At 48.8% G+C, this 21,472-nt stretch overlaps 1 protein-coding gene across 5 annotated transcripts in view; it reads left to right on the forward strand.

Annotated features, from left to right (window-relative positions):
• ERFL (ETS repressor factor like) overlaps nt 1-21,472 on the forward strand; it is a 158,053-nt gene that overhangs the window by 119,112 nt on the left and 17,469 nt on the right. For 2 of the 5 annotated variants that reach the window (XM_083754087.1, XM_083754086.1), the window contains exon 2: nt 16,868-16,949. In XM_083754087.1, coding sequence (XP_083610213.1) covers nt 16,886-16,949 — 64 coding nt within the window. In that variant the 5' untranslated portion in view covers nt 16,868-16,885. Of the gene's footprint in view, nt 1-8,440; nt 8,464-13,885; nt 14,586-14,784; nt 14,845-16,867; nt 16,950-21,472 lie in introns of those variants that run through there. The other 3 variants (XM_083754090.1, XM_083754088.1, XM_083754089.1) reach the window with 3 other exon arrangements.

Consider the following 21,472-nt stretch of genomic DNA (forward strand, 5'->3'; position numbering starts at 1 on the left):
AGGTGGGAGCCGGGGGGGAAGGAGTAACGCACAACCACACTTCTGGCATGTCTCCAGAGACTTCAGACACAAGCAAAGTTGCTAGCGGGAAAACCTTGGCAACAATGCAGCGGGAAGGTCTCCTGCGCAAAGCACCACGGAAATAAAAGGGAGGGAAGGCAGCGGAAGGCCCTTATTCTCAGCCCTAGTCGGTCACTTGGCCCCGCCCGCTACCAAAGATGAGGACCGGGCGACGCATCTTTAAGTACTTAGGTACGCGTACCTGATTCCCCCTTCCCAACAGGTGTTTGAGACAGGTACGTGTACCACTCAGGTGCGTCTCTCAGAGAAAAAGCTGAAATGGGGGCACTGCTCTCCTTGGGCGACACACCCGAGTTGGTTTCTGCGTCGTGCGCGAAATCTCCCTGAAAATCGGGCTGATAAAAATGATAGGGTTTGTTTTTTTACTTGTTTGTTTTATATAATAATATATATATATATACCGCTACGTCACAAAAAAGATCAAAGCGGTTTACAGCAATAAAAAGCATAAAACGTAAACATTAGTTTTACTCTGCCTTGAGTTGACCAGGACTGAGGGGAGATAGCTGGAGTTGGGGAGAAGGTACTTGCTGCGCCCAGCCTTGCTGCTCGTGGGAAGGAGATCCAGGAAGTAACGTTTCTCGTTCTCAAAGTCCCGGGAACCTTACGAATATCGTTGTGACTTTAATAAGGGCGGACACACATATGCCTGTTCACATGGGCGTAGCTAGGAGGGTGCGGGGAGGGGATAGCTGCCCTCCCCTAAATCAAGTAAATAAATAAAAATACTTAACTAACTGACCAATTGCGTCACAGATAACTCGGTTCTGCCCCCCCCAATAACTTAAAGCCTCCCCCCCCAAAAAAAATAAATATTGGCCACTCCCGTGCCTGCTGAACACGTGATGGTTTAGTGTTTCCCTACTCAGCATTGGACAACAGGCACACTGAGCTTGTCGATGGCTCCACAATGGCTCCATCCAGGTCACCCACTTGATGCTGCCAGAGTCTTTATGAAATGCTCGGTGTCCCACCCTGGAGAAGGAATGAGATTCTTTCATTCATTCTCCCTTTCTCCCTTTCTTCCTCTAGCCTCCAGATTTCACATCCTATTTGTTTTGCAACCCGGCTCTTCAGTCCTCTCTCTCTTCCCCCATCCCCCAACCTCCTTTCGCAGCTTAAGGCCAATCCACCCGCTTCTTTCCCAAAGCTCTCTCCCTAACATCCGCCCGCCTCCTCTTCCCCTTTCCCTCTGGGATCACGAACAGCACAAACAGCCCCGCAGCCGCCTAGATGCTAACGAAAAGGGGGAGAATTTAAAACGACGCGCAATTGAATCATTAAAAAAAAACAAAATCCACACTGGGAGTTTTAAAAAGAATGGGGGATCTTTTCTTTTAGAAGGAACAAACTTGTTTTTATTTGGGCAGGGGGTCGATCTCAGAAGCATGTGAGAGAGGGGGGAGGGAGAAAGAGACCCCACCCCTACGTGGAAATAAATGAGGGGAACAGTAAAGAAAGGTCACCTAAGGATAGGAGGCGCCGTCAAGGGGATCTTTGCTTTGGGTTTTTATCTCGCCTGTAGCGCACCGTCTTTTGCTCGGAGCTGGGTGGGGAGAGTCGCTTTGATGTGACTGAAGATTTCTCCAGTCTCCCCTCTCCACTTCCCGGCCCCCCTTTTGCGTCCTTGCCATAATCTGGCGCGTATTAGAGCGGCCTAATTGCAAATCGATGCCGTTCGCAGCCCGCTGGGTGTTTGCAAAGTGGTTGTGGATGTTAATACCAATACAACACCCCCTCCTCCCCAAGTTCGCCAAACCAGTGGCCTTGAGGATCTCCCGCACCGCCCAGATCCATCAGCGCGGAGCCGCCTGACCAAGATAGGCCCCTGCGCACCGTGGATCCCCCACCACCCGGTCTGCGTTACCTGCTGTCTTTCCAGTCCAATTCTTGGATACATCACCCGGGAGAGAAGCGGTTTCTCCTGATCTGCGCTTCTCTCCGTCAAGGGTTTCTCGGTTTTCACAATTCTTTGGTAAAGGCGTCCGAAAGGTATCGAATCAAAACGAGGTGCCTGGAGGATTGAGACCTCCTTTCTCAGTTCGCGTTGGTCGTCTACTTACGCGAAAAGAAGCACTTTCCCGTGCGCTCTGGCGTAAATCGCGCACAGCAGACGACAGGGATGCTTAGGGTGCCAAACTAAATACACTTATTCGAGAGTATGTCCCACTGAACTTATGTCTGGGTAACCCTAATCAATCTTTGTACTTCTAACACACACACACAGAGCAAAGCATGGGAAGTAATCAACGCTGCGTGGAAGGTGACTGAGATTTCCCTTCCCAGGCACCGAGTATTTCCAGGCTGACCTTGGCCTCAGTGCGCCAGTAAACCCCAAGCAAAGGGTTGGTTCAGACGTGCGTGTCCGTTACCTGGTGACTACCGCACCAAGGGATTACCTCCATGACTGAATGGGTCGAGACAAATCTAATGTCACTTCCGCAATTACTGGGTTACTGGCAGATCAGCAGGTGGCGTGAACCGATTTCTGTTAAGTGCTTGAAAACTTGGGTTTCCCGCTGGCACCTTCACACGTGCATCTTATCATTTAATGCTTGAACCAGGCGGTTTGCGCAGTGGCAGACCGAGAGCCTGCGTCACCTGGCGCCACCTCAAACTCGTCGTTTTTCCATAAGTGAAAGCAGTTCACACGTTCAGCAGCCTCTGGAAGCGAGTTGTCAATGGAAGTGTGTGCGTGTGTGAATCATTGCCCTTCAAGTCACTGTGTTACAGAACTTATTCCCACTTCCACATCGCCTGGCGTTTGTGGGGGTACGCGATCCATCACCCCCACGCCAACTCCTCCTCTCTTCAGTGGCTTTAAAAAAAAAAAAACACTTACCCCCTTTGCACATTTTGCTAAACTGCGCCCCTGCTTTCAATTTCACGCGCCCCATTTAAGGCAGCGTCTCGCTCCTCCGACCCGACGCTACTTGGTAGGCAGAGCGCCTGGGCGCTGCAGCAGAGCCCGGCGGCCGCTCGCTGAGCAGCCCCCCCTGAGGATTCGTCGCTCCGCAGCCGGCCACGTCCCCCCCACCCCGCACCCTCCGCTGACAAAAGGGCGTCTCGGTTGGTTTTTACATTTTCTTGTCATGGTGGAGAGTACCCCTGTCAGGCTATTCCAGTCCCTGAGTGGGAGGTGTGCTCAAAAGCTGAATATTCAGGGAGAGATGGCGACCCGGGCCAAGAGGAGAAAGGATGGGATGAGGCCCTTCCCGACAGCCTCCATTTGCGGGGGGGGGTGGCGGTGTAAGGAGAAAATGAAGGAAAAAGAGATTTGACGGATAGATAGACAATGCATACATGGAAAGCGGAGATAAAAGATATGCATAGATACAGAGAAAGAAAGGAGGAGAAAGATGGATGGATAAACAGATACATTCGTCAGAAAGGGATGGAAAGACTGAAGAGATTGTCGATGGATTGTGGGAACTGATGGAGAGGATGCGAGGCTTTTTGTGTGTGGTTGCTTTTTATATATATATATATAAAGGCTGAAAATCTCTGCAATGACCTGGAATCTCTAATCCCAGATGTCTGTGCTGGTTAGCTGTAGTTACTCAGTGGTGCTGCGGAGCGCACTCTGTACATACCCAGAGGCACTCTCCTTATTTATTACTGCCTCCAATTATGATGAGGCTGAACCTTCCGAACAGGTTGCGGTGGTGAACTCTTGCTCAAATTAATCCCAGGGTGGTTCGACATGTGGATATGGATGGTTGTAGGGAACGGCTTTGTGTGGACTGGTATGCACCAGAAAGAAGGAAAAGAAGAAGGGGAAAAAAAGATTAGGAAGTAATATAGGAGACACAGTTCAGTTGGGAATGGATCCATGAACATATAAGTAGTTAGGCAAAAGATATATATATATTCACACAGAGAGACTTTATCATATTATGAATACCTGCAATTTGGGGGGACGACGACTTAGGCAGAATATATATATAGCTATATTATATAGAGAAAGAGGGGGGAGGGGGGACGGAGGGGGGTTGTGGTGCCCCCCCCACCTTTGGAACTCCCATCCTTTAGGAGATCTGTACTGTTGTAGTTTTTTGTTTGTTTCTGCGTTACTGTTTTTAGTGTAAACCACTCTAATATTCTAAGGAAAGGAAGGGTGGGATGGAAATTATTTTAAAATAAATAAATGATGTGCTCCTTGAGTATTCAAAGCACCTCACCTACATTGCCTAATAACACATAAGGCTGCACATATTATTATTATTATTATTATTATTATTATTATTATTAAATTTTGTATACCGTCCTTCATCCAAAGACTGCAGGACAGTTCATAACATAAAAATACAAAATGAGAACAAAAAATACAGGTTTTAAAAACAAAAACCAATAACAGCCTCCCCCCCCAAAAAAAACACATTTAAAAGGCCATATAATGTTTAATGAGCCAAAGGCCTGCTTATAGAGAAACGTTCTCGCCTGGTGCCTAAAGATATGTAATGAAGGCACCTGGTAAGAATCCCTAGGAGAGCATTCCACAAAAGAGGAGCCACCAGAAAAAAGGCCCACCCTCGTGCTGCCACCCTCTGCACCTCTGGTGGGGTGGGCACACGAAGAAGGGCCTCAGATGGTAATCTCAGGCCAGGGTCCAGGCTGGTTCATATGGGGAGAGGAAACCACCGCCTTGAAGGGCTCTATGGGACAGAGACTGAGACTTAGCTGCTTCCCCTCAAGGCCGCCCAATGAGTTCATGTCTGCCTGCCTGCCGCGGAGGAGTCCCTGCGAAGAGCCTGCTTGCTGGTTCTGGCCAGAGAACGGCATTGAAAGGGCGCAAGGAAGCTCCGCGCGGCCGCAAGGAGTCTCCTCGTTTTTTCCTTGGTGGCAACGCTGCTCTCTTGCGCCCTCCAGGGGCGAAGGCCACTTCAGCGTCGCGCAGCTCTAACCAAGCGCAGATTCTGGAGGAGTTTGCTGAGTGAGCTTCGTGGGGGACCGGGGGGGGCGCTTCCTGCCACTACCCCCCCCCCCGCAGCTGTCACCTCTTTCCTCTGAATCCAAAATGGGTGCAAAGTTTCTCGAAGCTTTGCTAGGGACGAGGGAAGCAGGCTTTTCTTAGCTTTGGGCACAGCGATGGCGGGAGGTGACGGGGAGCGGGGGAGTTTGATTTCATCTTCCCGGATCCAGAGTGTATATATTTATTTATGATACTCTAGTGCTCCGGGAGATGTTCATTAAGGGGGAGATTTCAAAGGGAAACCAAGCAGCCGGGAGGGCTTTCTCGGTGTGTTATGCGTCTCCAAAGCAGCGATGGGGAGGGGGATAAGGGGGCGGGTGGGTGGAAGAGGTGGGTGTTGGGATTTATCAGCATTTTAACTTCTCACGGTTCCCCTTGGTTCTTTATTTTTTTTCTTCCTTAAACAAACAAACAATAAATAAAAAATCAGCCACTCAGTCTTCTCTACTTTCATGCGCTTTCATTTTTGCTCTTGTTTATCACACACACACACACACACACACACACGTGTTCTTTCTTACCCCAGTCTCTTATTTTCACAGTCAGTTTTAACCTCCTTTCCCCATTACTTGATTCTTTCCTTCTTCCCCTTCTCCTTAATACTTTCCTTTCTTTTCCTATGAGAAATTACTTTCCATCAGCATTCTTCCCCCAATGCGTATCCATTCCCTTCTAAGTCACCTCTTCCTCTAATCTTTGGAAAGGGAAGGGGGTCCTTTTCCTTTACTCCTGATTACCAGTTCATACACGATCCCGCTCGCGCCCCCAAAAATGTGGTCTATCGCATTATTCTAGAATAATTCACCATTAAATCTATAGGAAGGAAGGGACTTGTTTTAAAGTTGGTCAAAGTGTGGTTGACTAGGTAAGCTGCGGTACCTGGATGAGACTGACTGAGAATTTGTGTGTGTGCGCGCGATAAAAGCATACACTACGTTACAATTTTATTTTTTATTATTTTTTTTTAAAAAAAACCTTTTAGAAATTGAAAGGCGAAATGTATGGGAAAAGTTAAGGGACCACAGCAGTGCAAACCTTCGGAATTCAGAAGAGTGAATACAGAAAAAAAAGTCAGGACCTTTCTATAAAATCTCCACTGCAATCTCTTCTTGAAGGGAATAGAAAATGTTGCAATATAGAGCCATACAGGTTTGGCCATCACCGCCCCCCCCCCCAAAAAAACCCATGCATTTGTTTCTTTTCACTGGCGACACGCGATTTTTGGGGTGGGTTTTTTTTTTTACTTTTTCAGATTGTGCCCAATGCCTTCCACTCTCGTGAACAAATAATCGTCGGATCGCCATAACTGTCTGGATAGGAAAACTTTCACAGCCATTGGAGAAAAAAGAAAAAGAGATGGGGGGGACGACGACGACACCCACCTATCTCTCACCCCAAGTGACAGAGAGTGACATTGTTTTTGTCCTCTCCCCCCCCCTCCCTCTCTTGCTCCCTTGCTCTTTATTTTAGAAAGATCAGAGAAAATATGAATTCTTTTTAAAGGGAAAAAAGAAAAATCAATTTTAATTTCAGTTTAGAAGATTGTGTTAACAGGGGAGCTTGGATGGTCCGTATCACTTTAGTCTCTCTCCCCCCCCCCCCGCTCTCTTTCTCTCTGTCTCTCTCTCTGTCTCCTATTCAGCGTGGACGCTTTTCTATGCATTGTTCTGACTTTCGAGAAAAAGCAGTTGCAACACCCGCCTCCCCGCGCATCCTTCCTTTCTCGAGCCAATTCATGAAGCCAAGCGGGTTCTCTCTTTTTCCCCCCATTTCTGAAACATATGCTTCATTATCCTTGGATATTTGCTGCGCGCGGGGCGGGTGGGGGGTGGCGGTGGCGGCGGAGGTGGTTGAAGAGAGAAACACAGTAATTTGTCAAGACGAGCATCTCAAGCCGGACGACGAACGCTGTGGTCTTTAAACACACATTTCAGCAAAGTAGCCTCTTTGTCCAACTCGGCACCCCGCCTCAAAAGAATAAAAGGCAGGAATGTCTTTGCTGAGGCTTCTCCCACCCACCCCCCCACCTCCCTGTAGTTTGAGCAGAGAGGAAGATGGAAGCTATTTAAAGTGGAAGGGCTGTTACTCTTAGAAGACCTCGCTGCAGACGTTAATGGCCTTTGACACACTTGAGCCTGAGCTTCTCCCGAGCAAAATGAGACTTTATTCCGACGAAGCACGCCTGGGATCGCGCTGCCAGGGCCAGTGGTCATCGCTCTTCTCCCCGCTCTTCTTTTGGAATGCATGTTGCATATAATACGTCTGCCTGGCCAGACGCCTGTCTCTGTCACATTTGGCTTTTATCCCCATCTCATCTTTCTCCTCTTGTGTCCGTCGTTGTCGATATTTAAGGGTGCGATTCTCCAGGCCACGTTCCCATCTCGCTGCTTTCAATGGCAGAGTGAAGGCTGCCTTCCTAGTCACGCTTGCCCTAATAAGCCCCGTTGTACTTGCCGAGGCTTCGCCAACCGGGCGCCCTCGAGAAGTTGCTGGACTACAACTTCCATCAGTGCTGGCTGGGGCTGATGGGAGCTGTTGTCAATAACATCCGGAGGGCACCGGGTTGGCAAACGCTGTGCTATTGTATGCACGCCTAGCCAGAGGCTCAGATTTCTTCTCTCTCTCTCTCTGGGAATTAAGAGTGGTTCACTTTTGGGCTGACTCTGTTAAGACTTTACGCTGTAATAGCCTTGAGGGCTGGATTATGGGACTATGCAGAGCGCCCTGTACCTTAAATGGTGACGCTAATGAAAACAGCTGGCTCTAGCAAGTGAGCCAAATCACACACTGGCATGCGGCCAGTCTCAACAGAGCCACCCTGTGCTTGCGTACTTAGAAACAAGCACGTGCAATAGGCCCCTGGGTAAATGTGCATATCACCACAGTCTAAATCTTTCTGCATCTGTTGTTCGGCATCCGCCTCCTGATAACCCACAAACTCTGGGCTAGAGTAGATTTCACTTTCTGTCTGCACATCCACTTCCCCTTACGACTGTACTGTTTCTCTCTTTCAGGAAATGCTCTGCAATTCCTCTCCCTCTCCCTCTCTCCTACAGCCTCCCTAATGCAATCATTATGGATATGAGATATGTAGAGCGCTTTGAACGCTTAGTGGGAAAGCGATAGACAAGTAACAGAAGCCTTGAAGCATCTTGACGACTTTTTAGCCTGTACAATCATGGCTTAAGCTTTCCCTACTGCACCAGATATAATCGGGGTTCTCATGATTGGCATCGGTATCATTACGGATTCTATCCTTTCCACGACTCCTATTCATGCACATTTATTATTATTATTATTATTATTATTATTATTATTATTATTATTATTATTATTATTATTCCCTGGGTGACTGCCGGTACGATTGCTCAGAAAAAGAGTCCGCGGAGCTTAACGAGCCTTACGCTCAAGTAAGTAACGTGGAAAACTTTTCCTCCAATTGACACATGCACACACCTCTAACACACACACGCTATATGAGGAATTGTTACAGAAGCGGTACCAATAAATCCAGAGGCGGCAGGATCCAACCAGTCTATGTGTTTTTAAATGTTTAACTGTAATGTTATCCTTGCGTTGATACTGTTGGTCACCTTGAGTTTCTATTGGGAAAGAGAAGCGGGATATAAGTGGAAACGAATCACGAAACGAGTGCAAGAACTGGTGCATATACACAATATAGATATATTGCCATTTCCTTGGGGCCGGGTTCCCTTCTCCTCCACCCTCTATGAAATATTTGAGGGGGCTGCTCTCTCCCAAAGTTGATGCGCATTGCCATTCAAATGGTGTGAGTGTGCCCGTCTTGTGATCGATGATGTGAAGCGGGGCTTACCTGCCCGCCCCCAATGTTTTATTCAAGTTGGCACCCCCTATATATTCTCCCTATAGGGTTGCATTTCGTCCATTTAGTGCATAAACAAAGCATTAGAGCAGTTTTATCAAATAGCATACAGCCCGATTTAAGCACGTTGAAAACCTCGTTGATTTTGATAGGCGAGGCCACAATCAAGTGTCGAGCTCACACGTGGAAAAAACGGGGCATTAAAGACACGTCATTGCGATAAGATGGCACCCACCGCAATCTGTCTCAGAACGTATCATTAATATATTTTATCAGTATATTATATGTACTGGCTATGTGCACTGGTCACCATTAAGTACATCTGTTTACCCTCTGTAAAAACAAAACAAAAAAACCAGACCTGTACACGCAACAGAAACGATAAGTTGCTATATTATTAGCATGAACTATTTATATGGCGCCATCCCTTCTACCTCACGGTCTGCGAGCAGAAGGCGGGTCTCTCTGCCCCGGATAACTTGCAATATATCTATGTTGGGAAGTTTGCAAACTCGCAAGCGATGGGCGAGGCTTTAGCTTCATACACCTGGGGAGCTGAAGTTCCTCTTCTCCTCTTGCTCCTCTAATTAGTAAGTTATTATCAAAATTGTGATTGCTCCCACGAGGCATTTGTTCCGGCGTCGGTGGGTGGGAGTTTCCAAAAGGGACATGTACGCAACAGTGATGAGTTTGAGCAAACTGCGGGAGGCAGTGGAGGACAGAAGTGCCTGGCGTTCTCTGGTCCATGGGGTCACGAAGAGTCGGACACGACTAAACGACTAAACAACAACAACAACGCAACAGTGAGGTTGGATTCAGATTTACGCACCAGAGATCTAAGGAATAATTTTTTTGGTGTTCGGACTGCCAGTGCCAGCCTCCCTCCTGGGATAGCTGGGGTGGTCGTGGAGGAGGAGGGCAAAGGAATCTCTCCAAAAACTCTGATATTCGGGGTGTTGGTGGTGGGGAGAACGCCAAACAAACAAAGTGTTGTTCTGAGAACTTCTAAGGACATTAAAAATAATCAAACGAGGCAGCACAAGGCGTGGGGACCGGAGCAGCCCTATTAGACTGTTAAAAAAAATAATTATTAATTACTTTACTTAATAAATTGCAAGCTCGCTTTCCCGGAGGGCTGCTGGATGTGACCGTAGAGACGTGGGCAGTATAATAAGCGGTGTAGTCCTGCTCTGTTGGTCATTGCCCACTCCGCTCCCCGTCTTCGCGAGCAACTCACAACCCCCTGCTCTTTCTTGTTCCCACCTCGCCTCCCAGAAAACCAGCGATCCTGCCCTTGCTCTTGCCCCAACCTCAAGGGGGCGCCCTTCTCCGTTTCCCGTTCTGCTTCCTGTGTGTGTATCCAGCGCCTCCCACCCACTCCAAAATCCCTCCATTTAGGGAGTCAGACATTTCCCTTTCTTCCCCCTGAAACTCGGGCGATCCTCGGTTGTTAAACTTGCAACCTGTATGTTTAAATATTTGTCGGGTATTTAAAGCTCGCCGGCTCCCTCGTCTTCCCCGGCCCCCTGCCCGCCTCGCCTCTCCTCTCCCTCCCCTCGCCTCCCTTCTCTGTCTTGTTAGAAGCAGGTATTCGAGTTTTGATCTGAGATTTCAGATCAAAGAGGCTTCGCTGGCTATTAGTTTCATGCCTCCGCATTGATCCCCCATTGATCGAGCGGAGTTTGCCCTAACATGTGTATAGGGGCTGCTTAGAACAGGCCTGGTGGATTGGGTTGGGGGGAAGGGGGTGTGAGGGGGGGTGTCTTCCAGCTCTGGCTTCTTTCGCCGGAGGTTATGGAACAATGAGGGGAGAAGGAAGAAACCTTTTCATCCTCCAAACGCCGCTGCTAGATACCCAAATCGATAATTAATGACAATGAATAATTTACAGTATCGATTCCCCAAAAAAAGAAAGGAGGGGGCAGGTCGGCAAACACATCCTTTAAGATTAAAAAGAGAGAAGCGGTACAAACACCGAATTCCCCCCCCTCCCAAACCCCATATAACGAGGAAAAAAACCCCAGATTATTATTATTTTTTGCATCGGAAAGTTAGATGCTATTAGCATTTCAAACCTTGCGCGAATGAATACGTGCCCCCCTCCCCTCCTGGCTTGTGTTTGTATATGTGCGGTGTATACGTGATAGAAACAGGCTTGTGTTGCAGCTTGTGCACAAGTGTCACTTCTGTGCTTTATTCCGGTAACAACCCATAGGGAGGGAGTGCGTGTATGGATCCAGGCTACAACCTTTCATCGGTGGATTAATCAACTGGCGCTTTAGTTGATTAATCGGCGAAGACCAATTTGTATCCGCGGGGTTGCCAGTTCAGAGCACACCTGTTTGTTTTTTGAGACTGCACGTTCTGAAATAATCAAGGTTAGATTGTGGCTTTTTCTTCCACGGTTACTGGAGATTTCGCTTTACTGTATTAAGGTGCCAGTTTCCCCTTCCTTTTCCTCAGCGTCAAGGCACCCATACCGAGGTTTTGGTAACCCGCGAATTTATCATCAGTTGAATCGGTTTAAAAAGGCAGAGGCGTATTAACTTAAATTACTTACTCGGTTGACAAAACACCCACCCACAAAATGCAGCGCCATCCTTTCGATGCGCACTGATAAGTAAGCTCCATGGACTTTCTCTCAGGTAAGCACAGCCCTGGTAAACAGGCGCGGGTGCTTCCTCACCTGCCCACCTGTCTTCCAGTGTGCTCCACAAAGCGTGTTCATAGGTGGGCTTTTCAGACAGGTATGGCAGCTTTAGGCAGGAGGCGGGTGTGCGCGCCTGAATATGTGCATGTCGCTTATGTGAGTCTTACAAGTGAGGAAACCAATGCAGGCGTGACTCTGCAGTGCGTTTGCGGGTTTTCGTCCGAGGCTGTAATCCTGCACACACTTCCCTGGGCTTAAATCCCACTGCACTCAACTGGGCTTGCCAGAAAGTAAGTCCTGTTGAACCCAGTAGGGCTTGCTTCCACAAGCAAGCAGTTTTCGGGTAGGGCTGGAAATTCTGCTGAACCGAACATGGACGGAATACTCTAGCTGTCCTCTCCCCTGAATGATCACAGCGACGTGCAGAGGAGGCACATTTACAGCAAACATTTAATCCTAACCAAAAATAACACCAGACCCCACCCAAAATAAAAATAGAAAACCTGGGTGTCTTGATTTTATAATACCTCTGACCTAAAACGCTAACTTTTAAAAAATATGTTTGGATCTCTCGAAAAGACCGCGTGGGGAAAATTTGTGGGAAGAGAGTGAATAAATATATAAATAAGAAAGTGGGGGTCTCATAGGGGTGGGGGCGGCGTGGGGGGGGGGGCGTCCTGGGTGCCTCGTGTCTCTCCTGCGTCCTTCTTTTCGGTTTTGGACGGCTGCTTTACGCCCTCCTCGCTTTAGAAATATGCAGAGATGAGACCGAGCGAGAAAGCGAAGGGGAGGGGGCAGAAATGGAGGGAGGGAGGGAGGGAGGGAAGGAGTGGGGAAGCAAAGAAGGGAAAATTCCCTCGGCTACTTGTTATAACATTTCTCCAGGAGGTTGGAGGGAAGTTGAAAGCCTCGGTAACCGAAATCAAAACTAACAAGGAAATGATCTGCGCCTCTCATCTGGGCCCCGGCTCCTGGGGGCCTGCGGGGGGATCTGCTAGCTTCCTCTTTGATTTGTAAAAAATGCATTACCTCCCAAATCAAACGGAAAATTACTGCAACCAAGGACAAGAGGCTGGGAGCTGGCGGCGGGGGGGCGCGCAGAGAGGAAGACGGGGGCTTCGGTGACATCCTTGGAGCTCGGGAAGGGGGGGCAGGTGAGGGGATACTGCATGAAATAAGGTGGCAAGGGGGTGACACTGGGTGGAAGTTATGTCTATCCGTATTGCGTTCTATTACGCGGAGCTGTCCCCGGTGCTGAACGCGGGGACAAAGCTGCGATGTCCCTGTTATCTATCGGCGTTTTTGAACACCCCGATCTCTTCGATTTCAGTTGCTAATGTGTCTTGCTAAACTGGTCTTAAACCGACTCTGTTTCAGATAAGATGTCTAAATACACCTCTCTGTGGAGCGTCTCCCCATCACTCCACCTGCCTCTCTATCTTCTCTCGCTCCTCAATTTCCGGTCATTCATGTTTCTTCCTCCGCTGTCTCCCTGCTAAGGCCGGGTCACCAGATCTCTGGAGTTTGATCTTATGTCCCTGCGCCTATGTAGGAAGTATTAAACCCCCGCCTTTGTAAATACAGAGATAGACGGACATAACCTGCACAGGGAAGATGGGCATAAGCAGCTGCGCGGCTGGAGAGCAACTGGTCGAAGGCCGGTGGAGGCTTCTATTTGTCCACCTGCATCCCAGTCTGAAAACACATTACCCCACCTCCAAACTGGTAGCATCCGCTTGAGAAGACGCACACACAAGTGGTTCTTGTCAGAGGAGAGCCGGACGCCACTCCTCGTCCACACTATACCGCTTGAATCAAAGTTTTGGGCCATTCCGCCGCCAATACTTTTAACTCCCTCTTGCCTTGGGAAAGATCTCTTGTTCAAACATGTTTGCGTTTACAATTGCGGAAGGGAGGGAGGGTGTTGACTTTTTGCTCCCTGTTCCTCCTCTCTCTCTGACACACAAACACAACAACAACAGTCAGTTGTGTGGCAGGGAGACGGGGTGGTGGTGAGCGCAAATGCTCCTTCCTCGTCTCTTCCGGCTGTTTTTCTATTTACTTTCGCTTCTCGCAGCGAGAGTCTCTTTCATCGCCGCCCCCCTCCGCCTCCCCCACGCACACCCCCGCCACTCCAGCCCGCCTTATGCCGGCGGTGGAGCTGTTGTGGGGAAGTGAGGAGTAGTTACAAGCAAACACCCGCCCCTAATGAAGACAAACGGAGCCGAGCGCTGAGCTCAGGCGCCGTCACCCTTGGAGCGGCTTCTGCCGCCGCTGCCGCGCCCGGACACCTCAGGAGGCGGCTGGAGCTCGGACCCTCTCCCCACCCGCCCCATCTCATCGCCCCATCGCCATCACCCTCCCTCCTCGTTTCTAGCGCTCCTCGGGTGGAGGGATAGAGAGAGAGAGAAGGGAGAGAGGGAGGGCAGGATAGTGGAAGAGTAGAGTGCGAAAGCTCGGGAAGAGGAGAAAGAGAAGGATCTCAACACGGGATAAGGAGCGGGCGTGGAAGGGGGAAGAAAAGGAGGGAACGCGAAAGAGGCCCTGAAAAGGAGGAGGAGAGTGTGGAGGTGGAAGGAGGTGAAAAAAGAAGAAGAAGGGAGCGAGGCTGAAGAGGAGAGGGAAGGAGAGCGCGAGAGGGAAGGAGGGAATGTGAATAGGACGGGAGAAGATAAAGAAAAGGGTTGCGTGGTTGTCTGTGTGAAAGGAGGAAGGAAGGAGAATGAAGGGCTCTCGGGGAGGGAAGCGGGAGAGAAGTTAAGAGAAGAAGGGACGGAGCGGGGAGAAGAAGGGAGAGAAAAAGAGCGGTGCGGAAAAGGGGAATGTGCAAAGGACAGAAGGGAAGAAGGAACGAGCGTGTAAGGGGCAGGCGAGGAAGACAGGTGCGCGTTCCCTCTCTCTATCTCTCTCTCCTTCTCTTCCTCTCCTTCTTTCGTGTCCGGGGGGCGAATCCATAAATGATGCGGCTCTCCGGGCCGCGTGTCACTCGCCAGGCGCCGAGCGGAGTCGCCCAGGGCACCGGCTCCTCCGCCGCCGCGGTAATTATCTGACAGCCCGGCCAGCCGCGCGCTCGGCCCCGGGGTGGCTGGAGGGGGAGTGCGGGTGGGGGTGAGTGAGGGGGAGGAGGCGCGTTTCAGCCGCCAAATAAGCCGGCTGAGGGTGGCTGATCTGGGGCGCGGGGGGGGGGGGGGTTGGCGGAATGCTTGGCGATGCTTCTTGAAGAACCAGGGAGGACACTGCCCCCGCTCTGGGCACCCAAAAAAAATCCCTCAGATGGACGCGTCGCGCGGGAAAGAGGTAAGGATGGGCTTTAAACCGTTGTGGGGCGCAAATGGGGCAATCCGTGGGGAGAAAGGAAGCAGGGGACAAGAAAGGGCGCGGCGGGGTGGGGGTGGGAAGCTAATGCAACTTAATAGGAATATGCATCTACATGCGGGGAAACCGCAAGTATAGACCCTTCCTCGGTTATTCTGCTGCCTTTCCTCCTCCTCCCTTCGTAGTTTGTAAGTTCCTTGCGGGCAGAGACTTGTCCTTTTCCATTTCCTCTTTCTTTTCGCTTCCCTGCTTGCTACCATGTAAAGCGCGCTGGTGGTATGACATGGAAATAACATTTGCTGTTATTTATTATTGCTGTTGTGAATCTGAAGTTTTGGCGGGGAGAATCGGACATTCCGAGTGTGATTTTTGGGGAGAGGCGAGCGAAAGAGCTGCGATGAGGTCGTGCTTCGGAAAGACCTGGCTCGGTCATGAGTATCTGCAGATAGAAAAAATGCCTGGGGAGCTTTTGCCGGTCGGTGTAGGCAGGGCTGAGCTAACTGGGCCAGATTCCTAAGAGGGCGGCTGGGCCCAACAAACCCTATTCTGCTAGCTGGCGTGGAGGATGCAGGTGAGTATTTTGCGGAAACTGCCCTGCCCTCGTGCAAGGCTGCACTCCAAGGGTGTGCAATATTTGTGTGTGTGAAGAAGACCCCTCTCCAATTAAAGGGGAGCCCTTCTCGGGCACTGAGGGGGCTTGGTGCTAGGCCTCGATCCTATGCCTCCTTTGGGGGGAGAAAGTTCCATCAAATGCCGCGTGGGACGAACTTTCAAGGAGCTGTGTTTAGGATCGCGGTCCGTTTTTTGTTCTAATTGAATGAGCGCATTCTAATTGAATGAGGGCTACCTGTTGCGCTCTCTCTTTCCCTGTGGCTCTTCGGTTGGAAGGGGTTGGGTAAAATAAGAATGTGCAGGTTACGAAAAGAAACTTTACCCTTCCCTCCCTCAATATTCGCTTTGTTGGGTGGGCTGCTGCGGATATTTTGGGGGTAGACTTGTGGGGCGTTATACAACTGGGCGGAGGCTTCTCGGCATGCGAGATGGCGCCAAAGAAGCAGCTGGCGGCGGCGACCAGCCTCCCACTCAGACGTATTTAATAAGTAATACAATATACAGATTTAATAAATAACAATTCTATGGAAATCAGTACCCAAGGGCCAAATGGATCTACACAAGTACACACACAGGGTCACGCAGAGGTATATGTGCAGGGCAGCACCGTTAATTTAAATGTGCACACGCTCTTGGGACGTGTTCACACAACCACCGGCACACAGCGTTCCTTAATGCACGCAGACGCAATTGCCCAGGCCGACATAACACCAGCAGCCCAACTCGCTACAAAGCCCACGATGCCTCGGGGTTGAAGCCAACAAGTTTAATTGGAAGGAAATGCCAATTAATTCGACCGTTCCCACATTCCAGGGGAGCAGACCCACAACTAGTAACTCGTGAGTCCGGCTTACTTCCGAGTTCGGATCGTCCCATTCCGAGTACTTCAACTGGAAAGCGGCTTGTGGGGAGAGGGCCAAACCTCTGGGGAATACAGCGGCAGGCACCCCAAAAGAGAGGCGAATAATTCGCGGGTTCAGCGGGTCCAAGGCGCGGGGCTCTTTCTCCCTCTTCGCGCGGAGCTGACCTTTTTACGCAACGACGGGCGCAGGGAATGGAGCTCGGGTCGGCACTGAGTGTTGGGCTGGCTGGCGACTTCGGTCTTAGTCCGTGAGGGCTCGTAGTCCTTCGGATGCAGCAGGAGGCCCGTCGCCCTCTGGGAGCGCCGCGAGAAGCTGGGCAGAACTTTACCTCCTCCACTGTCTCCTGAAAAAAACACCAACCACTTCCCCTCTACTCCACGCCATTTTTTTGGAACTCGTTTCCTCGCTGTTCTAATGCATTCATCCAGTTGTCTCTCTCAAACGGTGCAAACCCTGCTTTTCCTTGTGCTTCCTCTCCCAATCCACCCAACCAATCTCACGACCCTCCCTCCCCTTCTCCGCCTCTGCAGGTGTAACCTTCTCGCGCCATGGACTGTAACTGCGTCTCGGACCTGCTGCTCACCTCGCCGGTTCCTGCTCTCTGGACTCCAGGTAAAATTGCCTTCGCTTTACCAACACACACACACACACACACACACACACAGAGAGAGAGAGAGAGAGAGAGAGAGAGAGAGAGAGAGATCAGTAGGGGGGGGGGGTTAATTTCAGGGTAGATCCGGCCATAGACCAAACCGGCCCAGCACTTTCCCAGGTGAGACCCCAGCGCATCCACCACTTTTAAAAGTTTATGTTTCTTTATGTAGAGATTTATATCTCAGTCTTCCAGTTCCTATAAGCACCCAGGGTGATCTCACTTGGCCAGTGCTGCTCCCCCTCCCCCATTGGGAAATCATAGAACTGCAGAGTTGGAAAGGACTTGTAGAATTGTAGTGTTTCCCAACCTTGTGCCTCCAGCTGTTTTTGAACTACAACTCCCATCATCCCTGACTAGCAAGACCAGTGGCAAGGGATGATGGGAATTGTAGTCCAAAAACAGCTGGAGGCACAAGGTTGGGAAACAACCCCCTGCAATGCAGGAAAATGCAGCTGCCCCATACAGGAGTCAAGCCTTGATTCCTGCATCGCACGGGGTTGGACTAGATGACCCTTGGGGTACCTCCCAGCTCTACTATTCTATTATTCTATGACCTTGGGGCTATCAACACTGGGATATAACCAACTGAGCTACCTCAATTTTTAAATGAAAAGATACAACATTTTTTTCCTTTGCCTTACTTCCTGCTTTTTTATTGTGCCGTATTTATTTATTTATTTATTTATTGCATTTATACCTCATCTATTTTCCCACCCTCCAAGAAGCTTAAGATGGCCCACCACACTGCTATGCACCTTCAACAGGTTGGGGATGTACCCAAGAAGTCAAAACAAATTTAATCACCACCATAATACCCACCTACAAACTCACACAGATGGCGCTGTTTGAGATGTTGTCTTTCCCAAATCAGGAAGTCAAGGATTTAGCAAAAATATTAATAATATATATATATATATATATATATATATATATTTGCTTTCGTAGATTTTCACGGGTACAGGAATGCAGGTTTTGGTGTCCTCGGGTGTCTTCCCGTGTAAAAGTTGGGGTGTCTAGGCGACGTTTCGACGAGGTCTCACTCGTCATCTTCATTGAAGATGACGAGTGAGACCTCGTCGAAACGTCGCCTAGACACCCCAACTTTTACACGGGAAGACACCCGAGGACACCAAAACCTGCATTCCTGTACCCGTGAAAATCTACGAAAGCAAATATCTTACCTCTACGGGGAGGAAACCTTCCAGAGCTCTGTTCCAGTAACAAGAAGCCGAAAGCACCAGCTTGAAGATGACGAGTGAGACCTCGTCGAAACGTCGCCTAGACACCCCAACTTTTACACGGGAAGACACCCGAGGACACCAAAACCTGCATATATATATATATATATATAAAATCTTCCCAAGGGCTCTATCCAACTCAGAGTAGAACCAAAGAAATCAATGGCTCTAAGTTAGTCATGTATATTGACTTTAATGGGTCTACTCTGTGGAGGACTAGCTTTGGAAACAACCGCAAGTCCTTATTATTGTCACTTTAGCTGAGCCTTCAAGGAGAGGTCCAATTGCCAGACTCTGTTTTGCGGTTTCTGGAGCCCAGTGGCCCTATCCTAATAATTCTTAAACTTTCTTTCTTTTAAAACACGTGTTTCTTTTTAAACATGTGTTTGAGCTCAGCTAGCTATGAACTCCAACAGTGGGCAACTTGATGTTTTTATTTATTTATTATTTCACTGTTATCCTACCTTTCATCCAGTGAGTTTAACACAGCGTACAAATCCCCACCACCACCACACTTTATACTTAGAACAACAACCCTGTGAGGTAGGTTAGGCTACTGGCTGAATGTCACTCTGTGGCTGAGTGAAGGCTTGAACCCGCATCCCAGACAAATGCTTTAAATCATGCTGCACAGGCAGAACAGCAAGAAGTAGTCATTCATACGCACACATTTCACACCATGTGTGAATGGGCATCAAGAATGCCTTCATTTCTGCCCTGTACCCTGATTCCATGCAGGGGCTTGGGTGAACATATTGTCTTCCCCAATCCCATGAAAATAAATGCAATTAAAATAAGTCTGTAGCAATCATTCCTTATTGCCTGAGCTGGGATAGCTCAGTTGGTAAAGCATGAGACTCTTAAGCTCAGGGTTGTGGGTTTGAGCCCCATGTTAGGTGAAAGGGGGTTGGACTAGATGACCCTCGTGGTCCCTTCCAACTCTACAAATCTATGATTCTATGAAACACTGTTCTTCCAAATGACCACGAGTGCAGTCTGTCCACATGCAGTGGTGAATAAGCTCAGCAATTCCTGAGAGGCACAGTGTTCTTGTATATTATTAGTTTGATTAGCTCAGGTAAAAACAATTTCTAGGACCTGGTGACAAATGGCTCAAAAGAAACTTTGGGAAAAGCTGAGCTAACTTATTCCTTGCAACATGGACACACTGAAAAGAAAATAATGGATACTACTGTTCTGTTTCCCATTCATTTTAATAGGTAAAGGTAAAGGTAAAGGTACCCCTGCCCGTACGGGCCAGTCGTGTCCGACTCTAGGGTTGTGCGCCCATCTCACTTAAGAGGCCGGGGGCCAGCGCTGTCCGAAGACACTTCCGGGTCACGTGGCCAGCGTGACAAAGCTGCATCTGGCGAGCCAGCGCAGCACACGGAAACACCGTTTACCTTCCCACCAGTAAACGGTCCCTATTTATCTACTTGCACCCGGGGGTGCTTTCGAACTGCTAGGTTGGCAGGCGCTGGGACCGAGCAGCGGGAGCGCACCCTGCCGCGGGGATTCGAACCGCTGACCTTTCGATTGGCAAGTCCTAGGCACTGAGGCTTTTACCCACAGCGCCACCCGCGCCCCACATTCATTTTAATAGAACTTGGCAAAATGTTCTGGTGCAATCTGCTCCTTTCGGTTAGTAGAAATGGGTGTGTCATTTGGTCGGTTTTTAATGCTAGCCACACAATATGTAAATAATAGGGGACCTCTGAGCATGTGCAGAATTTCCTTCTCTCTTTCACTAGCTCCTGCACAGATAAGGTGAAGTGTTCAGACCATTATTTATCGCATGCCCAACATCAAACCTGGTCTGATTGGATACCTATGTACATACATACTACTGCTATTGTGCAAAAGACTGCTGCTGACATATACAATTACTGCTGCTGACATATACAATAACGCTGAAATCAACATTCACAAATATTTGAAATCTGCTGTTCTCTCACTTTTTCGGCATGCAAAAATTTCATTTTCAGAATTCCAATTCAACATTGTAGGTGGAACCATTATCTCAAGGGCTTTAGACCTGTTGATATCTCTTGATTGTTTTGATACTGACAGGTGTCAAATGTCAAAAAGCACTACATACTATTGCATGTCAACTATCAAATGCTACATACCATTGCATGCAACATGGGAAAAAATGAAGTTATTTGTTTTTAAAATGTATGCCTAACTTTTATTCAATGAATTCATAGCAACAAAATAAATTAAAAATGAAGATTTTTTTTTTAAAAATGTGAGTGCAGCTGAGAATTATAAAAAGCAACCACCAGAAAACAGGGGGCTGAAGAAAGGAAGGGAAGATACATTATCATATGTAAAATATTCAGCGGTTCACTCGCAAATATTTGAATCGTCAGTGGATATCTGGTAAATATAAAACATTAGAATTTGAAGAGGAGATTTTTCTGCAAATGGATCCAGTTTAGAGACCATTCAACGAATAAATGCAAATCCAGCCACATGCAGTGTATGAGACACAGCCATCATGGCTTCTACGTTCACCCTCTCCCAGTTAGAAACAAACAAACACACAATACCATACCCACTCATTTCACACAGCTAATAACTGCACCCTCCCCCTCTCTCACAGCAAAATCTCCCCCAAGGGTCTAGACTGCTGTGGAGTTTGTAGCTCCAAGCTGAAGGCTGGGGGGCAATAGTGACAATCAAAGGAGCTGGTTTTAACCGCAGGGCACTCTTTTCCATGCTGGGCCTCTGAGGACAGAAGCCTTGCATGTTTCATTAGCCAGCTGATTCTATTTTTCCCCATACACTGAGGCTAAAAACATGGCAGGGCAGTCAAAGGAAGAATCTTAGCAGTCTGGTGTTGGCGGGGGAGGAAAAGTCTCGCTGTATGTATTTTTTTTTCTGCATCCACATCTCACCTTCTTCCAAGAAGCACAAGACAGGTTTTCCCATGCCCCTATTTAAGATTCACAACAACCCTGGGAGGTAGGCCAGTGGTGACCCTGTGAGCATCACGGCTATGCAGCTTTTGAACCTAGTTTCCCCCGTTGTGAATCCAACACATTAACTACACCACCTGGCTCTCCCTTGAAAAAAGGGGAGCAACTTCACCTATTTTTGCAGCGTCAATGCATGTCAACTTAACAGTCAGTCACATTGTCACTCTAGCGACAGCAGTGGAAAACTGTGTTTTCCTTAACCTCTCTGCGGTTGTGTATCACACGCCTAGTTCGCTGGTTCATTTGTTTGCAAGGGTGAAC

The sequence above is a fragment of the Podarcis gaigeae genome (genome assembly GCF_964106915.1).
Source record: "Podarcis gaigeae genome assembly, chromosome: 8".
In the NCBI taxonomy this organism is placed as follows: Eukaryota; Metazoa; Chordata; class Lepidosauria; order Squamata; family Lacertidae; genus Podarcis; species Podarcis gaigeae.